Source organism: Haliotis rubra, unplaced genomic scaffold, assembly GCF_003918875.1.
Source record: "Haliotis rubra isolate DU_JTF1 unplaced genomic scaffold, ASM391887v1 Scf40, whole genome shotgun sequence".
Taxonomy (NCBI): Eukaryota; Metazoa; Mollusca; class Gastropoda; order Lepetellida; family Haliotidae; genus Haliotis; species Haliotis rubra.
The window spans coordinates 3,151,161-3,160,504 of record NW_025767080.1 but is presented as its reverse complement, the minus strand read 5'-3'; the positions used below and the strand labels follow the sequence as shown (position 1 = coordinate 3,160,504).

The 9,344-nt window shown below is 40.5% G+C and overlaps 2 protein-coding genes across 2 annotated transcripts; both read left to right on the top strand.

The window, feature by feature from the left end:
• LOC124287326 (mammalian ependymin-related protein 1-like) lies at positions 1 to 3,341 on the top strand. The gene is given in 7 exon segments (XM_046723822.1): positions 1 to 153; positions 646 to 680; positions 1,144 to 1,278; positions 1,627 to 1,734; positions 1,736 to 1,808; positions 2,400 to 2,487; positions 3,207 to 3,341. Coding segments are annotated over 7 exon segments (576 nt in total). The 5' UTR covers positions 1 to 86; the 3' UTR covers positions 3,277 to 3,341.
• Positions 3,342 to 4,465: 1,124 nt separating this feature from the next.
• On the top strand, positions 4,466 to 8,540 carry LOC124287386 (mammalian ependymin-related protein 1-like). Its single transcript, XM_046723910.1, has 6 exons — positions 4,466 to 4,611; positions 4,913 to 4,947; positions 5,464 to 5,598; positions 6,070 to 6,250; positions 7,926 to 8,013; positions 8,406 to 8,540. The coding sequence occupies exons 1-6, from the start codon at positions 4,545 to 4,547 to the stop codon at positions 8,473 to 8,475; spliced, it is 576 nt and encodes a 191-aa protein (XP_046579866.1). The 5' UTR covers positions 4,466 to 4,544; the 3' UTR covers positions 8,476 to 8,540.
• The last annotated feature ends 804 nt before the right edge of the window (positions 8,541 to 9,344 follow it).

Sequence of the window (9,344 nt, the reverse complement as noted above, 5' to 3'; positions counted from 1 at the left end):
TAAGACCGAGGTCAACACATGGAGGTATAAATACGAGTGAAGTTGTTCTTATCATTCACCTCCTGTGGTCTCCTGAAAAAGCCGCTATGTTGCTGGTTGTCTCCCTGACCTTGCTTGTGGCCGTTACCCTGGCGCAACAGCCACACCCTTGCAGTAAGTGTATTAGTTGTTCTGCCAGAACAGAATACAAGTCTTGATCTGGAATGAACCTTCTTGATAACAAGTTTGATGATATATGTTGATACGTTCTTCAGAGCCACTTTAGTAATTCTGTGTACTGTAGGGGAACTTGGCCATGTCTAACTGACCCTGTCTAAAAGGATAATTCAGCTTGACTGTTATACTCTTGAGTGAAGTATTATCCATTTGAACGAATATCTTAGTTCTTCACATGGTACTTATTCCACCTCAGCAGGTGAGCACATGGTATTTTTGTAATCTAATATAAATATGATTCTATATTTTTCAATATCAAGTTATTTTCTGTAATTTACGATAAATTAAGTCTGAGATATCTTTTTAAGAAATATCTAGAAATTCGGTATACAAGTATTATTTTGTCTTATAACTGTTTCATGGATTTTGAGAGTTCAACAACTAGGCATGAGTAGTTTTATAACATGACTGATATTCGTTCTCCTTCAGGAAGTCCCGAACAGTTTGAGGGACGTCTTTCTACAGTGAGTGATATTTATTCATTTTTATGTTTTGGATGTTCGTTACAATCCAAGACACTCTAAACATTTACACTGTAATACCAATTAAACTGAAATTCAAACATTCATAAAAGCCGTATAAATGAATTTGTCTACATCAAGGTATTTGTTAACACTTACTAAATAATCGAAACTAGCTAAGTCAACGCAGACAGCCGATTTGGTATATACAAAGCAGGATGAAAATGATGATACGAGATTCATAAACGTAAGCATAAAATATATATACGTAGAGAAACAAATAAAGGAACACAGGACAATTCAAGCGTTACTTTATTATTTTCCAGTTTTCATCACCACAGCGCTATTCAAAGTTTGTGATGAAAACAAGAAAATATTAAATGAACGCTTGAATTTTCCTGTTTCTTTATTTGTTAGTGTCGCGAAGCACATACACTTGTGACATGTAAGGACTTTTCCATTCCAGTTCGACCCGGACAGGAGATTTTACCGTACAGCCCGTTTCGCCTATGACGACAGACAGAGAAGGTTCAGGGAATTCGAGGAGGTTCAAGTGGGGCGTGACGTCGACTTCTTCGACAAACTCTACCTTTTCAACGAGGTGAGCTACAAGCCTCCACGTTACAGGCTACAGTAGTGTTCAAAACACATTCACCCTGTCCATATAGAACGGAACGTGATTTTCTTTCCCCAGGTCGCGAATATTGACATTTATTTGACGCAAGGAAGTCTCCGTGACTGCGATCGTCTGTTCCGCTGGTCGCTGGTCGAATCTTGATTGTCCCTGGTTATGTTTTTAAACATTTTAATTTAGTTTGATTAACGTAATTGATGTCTCCGTCCAGTGCCCCTTGGGGCTGTTATTCCGACATCACATTGGCATGTATATATGAGGGTTTACTAATCAAACCCATCCATCCTTCACGGCTTTCTATACATTCTTCCTCAGGGCAAGGAGTACAGAGTCAATCTACGTACCCGCACATGCAATGAGACTGGCATCACACGTCCCTGGATTCCATTTGGCGTCCCCCCAGACGCTAGATTCAGGGGAAACCGCTGACATCGGCGCTGCCGGCGTTCCTGATGAACACGTCATCGTCAACCTCTTCGACGGTACCATTGACAACAGTGAGTTACCATTTCAACGTTTTAACTATTGATGCACAAGAACTATTTGTCTCTGAATAAAACACATGTAGGAATTGAAAAACGCAGCCAGAGCTTCAGTCCAGGTTCTATCAATTTACGGTCATTGTGAACCACTAATTTAGTTCGTCTTAAACGTAGTTCGTTTACGCACTTCTACTAAAACATACAGCAAGTACCTTGGACCAAGTCGTAATAACCGTAGTTCGTTATAAACGTAGTAAGTTACTGCACAGGGGTTACTCGCACCCGTGAAGATCCTTACAGTGAGGCTGCTGACGTGTTTGATGAATGTCATTGTAACCCAACTGGTTGGATACGTGCTCATGATGTCAACCCCTTGACTGTCTGGTCCAGAGTCGATTATTTACAGACCGCTGTCCTAGAGCGGTGCGGTAGCCTAGTGGTTAAAACATGCGCTCGTCACACCAAAGGCTCGAGTTCGATTCCCCTACATGGGTACAATGTGTGGTTCCAACGCTGTGATAAAAAGCGGCGTAAAACCATACTCAGTCAGTTATACAGCTGGAATATTGCTAAATTATTATGTTGACGATTGTACGGTTATTCCAGACCCTTACTTCATGACGGCGAGCGGAACTGACTGTATCCCCATCCAAGCAGGATTTTTCAGCAACGACACTGGGGGTGTCCTCACAGAGTAAGTGTGCCACGTCTATAAAAGTAACAAAACCACACAAACAGAAACAGGCCTAAAAGCACAATCAAGTAGAAGTATCCTCACTATTTCCACTATATCATAGTATATCCACTATATCATTATGTGTTACTATCAAAGTGGGTGCATGGTGCCTTGTTGGTGGCATCTGTCACAAACACACGCAGAGGCAAGTCAAGTGTACACCTTTAGCCAAATGGGAACATATGGTCTGGTTAAAAGAACGAATTACAAGAGCAAGCATGCCCGGTTCGACAGAAATTCGATTCAGATCTTCAGGGAGATATTTAACATATCTGGGTTTTAATTTTTGGGTTTTGGTTTTTTTTTGTATGGGGTTGGGTTTTTGTTTTGCTATTTTGTTGTTATTGTTTTCCTTTTTTGTTGCTTTATATAGTAAATTGGCCTACACGAGACGGTAGTTGGCCATAAGTGAGTCATCATTAGTGAAATTTCCATAGACTTACATGTTAATTAACTGTTGCAAGAATAATTTTCATAAACAAGTTATTCATGCAAGAGTTAATTAACATGCAAGTCTATGGGAACTTCACTAATGATGACTCACTTATGGAACAATCACTGTATGTCCCTAAGCGTTACAATTGTGTTAACTGTAGGCTGTGGAGATGTGTTTGATATCATCACATTTACTGATGGATGTGTTCCTATGATGTACAATATAATGTTTTCTCTTTCAGTTTCTTCGATATCTCCATCGGTATTTCTGACCCAGAGGCTTTCATCCCACCCAGGGAGTGTTCCTCCTAAACATATTTACGACATGTTTGTAATTCAATGTATTTTGTACAATAAAATTGTATTTTGATGTAATCGGAAAACTCGTATATTTCTTTGTGAAAAGACTGATTCACGACCTGTTCAAATGTGACGAACTTTTCAACTGCCGCTTGTCTACTGTAATGATTATATGAAGTCACTTTGTATAAAAAGATATTTTTTGTATTGGATCAGGTTATAATATGGAAATAACGAATACCATTCGTCGGGCATCATCTCCAATCAGCCAGTACAGTAACTCGTATTTCCATTTCACATAACGGAAATCTGGTTTGTTGAACAGCGAGATTGAAAGACAAGTTTATACACCCTGAAAAAGTCTCATCTAAGGATCCTGGTATGATAGAAGTTTTCCGAGGAACAATGCACCACACAAACTGTTCCTTAAGAACAATTCAACAATCAGGATAGATCCCCGCCAGGGGCAATTGCAGGTTGTTGGTTTAATCAGCAGAAACACATTAGATCACACTTCACTTGATTCATGTTGTGTGATGTCACTTTTCACATGTAGTGTAAGGATGTGTCTAAATGACATCAGCACTATGAAACAAAAACTCAATAATCTTGAAGGTGTATTACATAGTACAGCCTCTTTAAGGAGTCTGAAGAATATGACATAACAAGTACCCAAAGCTAGACGCAAAGCCTGACTACAGGTGCTTAGATGGCAGGTCATTGTGACCCGGTACCCGGGTAGTTGCTCTTGCCTTCTGTCACTGGTTTGTCCGGTGCAATAAATTTACAGGATGTCATACAGAAAATATTGATGACTGCAGTGTTGAATAAAAAACAAACAAATGAAATGTGATTCAAGTTGAGTGAGTGAGTTTAGCAATCCAGTTATATGGCGGCGGTCTGTAAATAATTGAGTCTGGACCAGGCAATCCAGTTATCAACAGCATGAGCATCGATCTGCGCACCTGGGATACGATGACATGTGTCAACCAAGTCAGCGAGCCTGACCACCCGATCCCGTTAGTCGCCTCTTACGACAAGCATGGGTTACTGAAGATCAATTCTAACCCGGATCTTCACGGGTTGATTCAAGCTGAACTGCAAGTGAATATTGCTATACATTCTACACAGCATGCACTCACTATTTAATCCACGAGACAAGTTTAAAAAATACCATCATGTCGTGAAAGACTGTAAGATAAGACCGGGGTCATCACATGCAGTATAAATGCATTTGAAACATTCCTATCTTCCACACCCCGTGCTCTGAATACGCCGCCATGTTGCTGATTGTCTCTCTGGCTCTCCTCTGTGTCGTCACCTTGGCACAACTGCCACATCCTTGCCGTGAGTAGAACTGCCTGCCGAACTACTTCCCTGACGCTTATAAACCATCTCGATAATCACTGTGACAAAATCAAGAATTAGACACTTGAGAAATTTTACGTTTTAAAGGGGTGTTAAAATCAGGCCAATACGGCCAAATGTTAATCAAGATCAAATACCGCATTATCTGGGGGATAGTTAAAATATTGCTTATCACTCTAGCAGCTAATGATGATGTATTTAGTTCCAAAGTTTGTGCGTTTAAAGACTACTTAAATTTTTCAAGACTAATAGTTCGTCTGATGTTGATTTGTTTCTTCAGGAAGCCCCGAAGAGTTCGAAGGCCGGGTTGTTACAGTGAGTGATGCCAATTCATGTTCACATTTTGATAAATTCTATAGAATCCAAAACGACCCAACCAAAAGCACCGGCGCGTCAATAAACATTTAAACACCTGTAGAATGTGTGTGAACAACGCAGCCTCGTGTTCAGTCCCTTTCTATTAGATAATCAATTTGAAGTTTGAAATGAAAACCAGTTAACGTATTGATTCTGATGCGTTTAAAGAATGCATTTGTCAACCGTTTGGGTATATATACTGAGGGAAACAAATAACGGAACACCACTTCATGTCAGTGTTCCGTTATTTACTCTCAGCTATTCAAAGCTGATGATGAAAGCTGGAAAATATTAAAGGAACGCTTGAATTTTTCCGTGTTCCTTTATTTGTTTCTCTCAGTATATAAAAAGGATGAAATTAATAAATTCGTATCTTACATATCTAGTAACGAGTGAAGCAGACCTGCCTATAACGTCATATTATTTGTATCGCCTTGCAGACACTTGTCTCACTTAAGGATTTACACATTCCAGTTCGACCCAGACAGAAGATTTTTCTCCTCCGCCCGTTTCGCCTATGACGACAGACAGAGAAGGGTCCGCGAGAGTGAGGAGGTTGACGTGGGCCGTGACGTGGACTACTTCGACAGGCTCTTCCTTTTCAACGAGGTGAGTCACATATCTTTGTTCATACCTGTGTTCATACCTGTGTTCATACCTGTGTTCATACCTTTGTTCGGGATATACTTCTCCTTCTTTGTTGTTTAACGAATAGTTTGTTTATTGTTTAACACCGCACTCAGCAATAGTCCAACTCTATGGTGACCGTCTGTAAATAATCGACCAGACAATTCAGTGATCAACATGGGCATCGATCTACGCAATTGGGTTGGTTGGTTTATTTCTTAACGCCGCATTCCCCAATATTCCAGCTATATGGCGGCGGTCTCTAAATCATCGAGTCTGGACCAGACAATCAAGTGATCAACAGCATCAACATCGATCTCACATTGGGATACGAGGCATGTGTCAACTAAGCCTGGCCACCCGATCCCGTTATCGTACATGGGTGAACTACTACCCAGAGCAGTCTGAAATCCACCCCACCGACCTTTTGTCACTTAATATATTCTTCCCCAGAACAAGGAGTACAGAGTTAATGTACGTACCCGGCAATGCAACGTGACTGGCGTGAGCCGCCCGTGGATTCCATTCGGCGTCCCCCCAGACGCTATGTTCAATGGGACTGGTGACATTGGCGCTTCTGGGGTTCCCGATGAACACGTCATCGTCAACATCTTTAACGGCGTCGATGACAACAGTGAGTTACCATTTTTACTAGGGAAGCGCTACTCGCTTTGTATTCATCATACCGATGGCCTGAGGCCTATTTCACAAAGCGGTCGTAGCGCTAGGATGATCGTAACTCCCATACTTTAGCGTAGACGTACGACAGTCGTAGCGCTACGATAGCTTTGTGAAATTGGCCACTGGTCCGCTGTATTGTTACTTCATATCTGACTAACACAGACGGTGCTTCCAACTGTATTCATATGGTCTGGATGTATCGAATTCTTATGAAAAACATTTCACTTATGCATATTATATAAATCCAGAGAGAGAGAGAGAGAGATGTATCGACTAACACGAGAGATGCTTCCAACTGTATTCATATGTGTGTATCGACTTGACAGTGTTGTTTTTATTGTTGTTGTTTGCTTTCCCAGACGAATTTATTTATTCCTGTTGAGCATTTCCCCGTTGGACTTCAATATATATGTGTCACACACACCCTACACCCCTCTCATGTTAAAGGTCTTGATCCGCCCCCCTGAAAGTGATCCAGTTTTGATGTTACATGGACCATATTTATGTCGACCGATTAGAACTTGACGTACCTACTTTTTGCGATTTTGTCAAAAGCCTACTTTGACTTCTTTGATAGGCATTTTAGAAGTTGAGTTGATGAAGAATAATGACAATTATTATATACAACTGAAGGATGCTACAATGCCTACCATCACTTGATAAAGTAATCAATGATATTTCTTGTGTACATTACCTGTTTCATTCCAACTATGTACATCAACCCCATCCATTGTATAAACATCCACCTGGCTTCCTATCAGTTGTATAAGCTCTAATTCAGTCCTTGTATGTCTATAACCCTACTGGCTTCCTATCAGTTGTATAAGCTCTAATTCAGTCCTTGTATGTCACCCTACTGGCTTCCTATCAGTTGTATAAGCTCTAATTCAGTCCTTGTATGTCACCCTACTGGCTTCCTATCAGTTGTATAAGCTCTAATTCAGTCCTTGTATGTCACCCTACTGGCTTCCTATCAGTTGTATAAGCTCTAATTCAGTCCTTGTATGTCACCCTACTGGCTTCCTATCAGTTGTATAAGCTCTAATTCAGTCCTTGTATGTCACCCTACTGGCTTCCTATCAGTTGTATAAGCTCTAATTCAGTCCTTGTATGTCACCCTACTGGCTTCCTATCAGTTGTATAAGCTCTAATTCAGTCCTTGTATGTCACCCTACTGGCTTCCTATCAGTTGTATAAGCTCTAATTCAGTAACCCTATTGGCTTCCTATCAATTTACTCAATCTCTCATACAAACGTTGTACATCAACCTCATCTATTGTATAAACAACTCATTCCCTATCTACTGTAACAACAACTCCTGTATATATTCTCTCAATTTGTTACTCATGTATCACTTGCTTGACAACGACATTAGAACCTATGTCGAAACGTCGCCTCCACAGAATAAAAGAAGTTGTATATCCATAATAATTGTCATTATTTTTCCATAGCCTACTTTTTTGCGATGTTACGTATCGAAATGTGCAGCCGTATGTGCACGTGTCCGTGCTTCCCAGTTCTCATGATTAAAACCCTTTAAACGTCTTTGGGATAAACGTTCATTAGGTAACCTTTTAATGGTTGATAATCTGAATACGATTCTGATAAGAATGACTGTGGGCTTTCAGATCCTTACTTCTTGACGGTAAGCGCGACTGACTGTATCCCCATCCAGGCCGGATTTTACAGCAACCAGACTGGGGGCGTAATCAGAAAGTGAGTGTTCCACTTCAACAATATCGACCACAGTTATAATGACGCATTTAAAATGCCTATTATCAATGATCTTATTTGACCAGTAGTTCACCAACTCCTAACGTGGTATAGAATCACTTGCTTGTTGTTTAATGTGAATGAGGATGGCGAACATTGTGTATGGAGAAATCGAATATAATCGGCGGAATTTATATAATAACTGTTGTTAAAGGCGGACTTCGGTTGTCTGGAATGGGCGAATATCACTCGAAGTTACAAAAGGTTAGCGGCATATACCGCTCCGCCAAGATAACGGTATACTGGCGGTTCACTCCCAGCACAGATGTGTGTTATATCGGTACACTTATTAATAAATGATCCCATGATGAACAAAGTGTCTTCTCTGTTTCCAGTTTCTTTGATATCACCCTCGGTATATCGGATCCGGAAGTTTTCATACCCCCAAAGGAATGCACCACCTAAACATCTGGACTACATATTTGTAATCATTCAGTGTATTTTGTACAATAAATCATTATTGTGAATAATCTATACAATTCATTCAGCAATATTCACGAACGACCGGTTCAAGTGTAACAAACGGAGTTAGGTCCTGAAGCTCACCTTTGTTGTTTATTGCTAACCATTTTGATTCGACGTAAATCAGCGATAAACCATCCCTGACACATTAAGAGATTGTTCCATTGACACTTCCCTGTCGTCAAAGTATTTAGTCTCCTGTGTTGACGACGTAGGGATAGGTAAAAATAGTCGGCAGAAACATCTGAGGAAGATAATCTGTAGACGTCAGATGGATAATCGGAGATTATGGTCGTGTATAATTGTGCACGCCAGTACTTAGGATGAGAAAGCCACAATAACTCGGTGCGCCTAGTGGCTGCAAGAGTTGTATACTCCCCAGGGAGTTGAGATTGATAATGCGATGTGCCGTTGAGATTGACATCCAATGATCGAGGGAAAAAATACCAGCGCATTAAGCATGCACTAGTGCGTGGATATGTGCGCTATATAAATATCCTATAATAAAAAGAATTAAAATAAAATACTTGATTTACTGGGTTTATCTAAACGACCGTTGGAACTTATGGGTCGCATTACCCCGTGGTTGTTGTGAGATCCCCACAAAAGAGAAAAATGATAGACAAAATGTATTCCTGTTGTGATGTGCTGCTTATACGACAACCGTTACAGTTTGGGTTCAGAAATGAACGCCAGTACGCCGGACTGGATTAGATGTCCTAGTCCTAGCGAATGGCGTAGTGCTTCGAACGCTTTGTGAATAATGCACCCCAAAAGGCTTATTTATACTATTCCAAAGAAGTTACCACCCG

Coding starts and splice junctions, on each gene's coding strand:
- LOC124287386 (XM_046723910.1), top strand. CDS start 4,545: ATGTTGCTGATTGTCTCTCTGGCTCTCCTCTGTGTCGTCACCTTGGCA. Junction 4,612..4,912: donor ACAACTGCCACATCCTTGCC/GTGAGTAGAACT, acceptor TTGTTTCTTCAG/GAAGCCCCGAAGAGTTCGAA. Junction 4,948..5,463: donor TCGAAGGCCGGGTTGTTACA/GTGAGTGATGCC, acceptor TACACATTCCAG/TTCGACCCAGACAGAAGATT.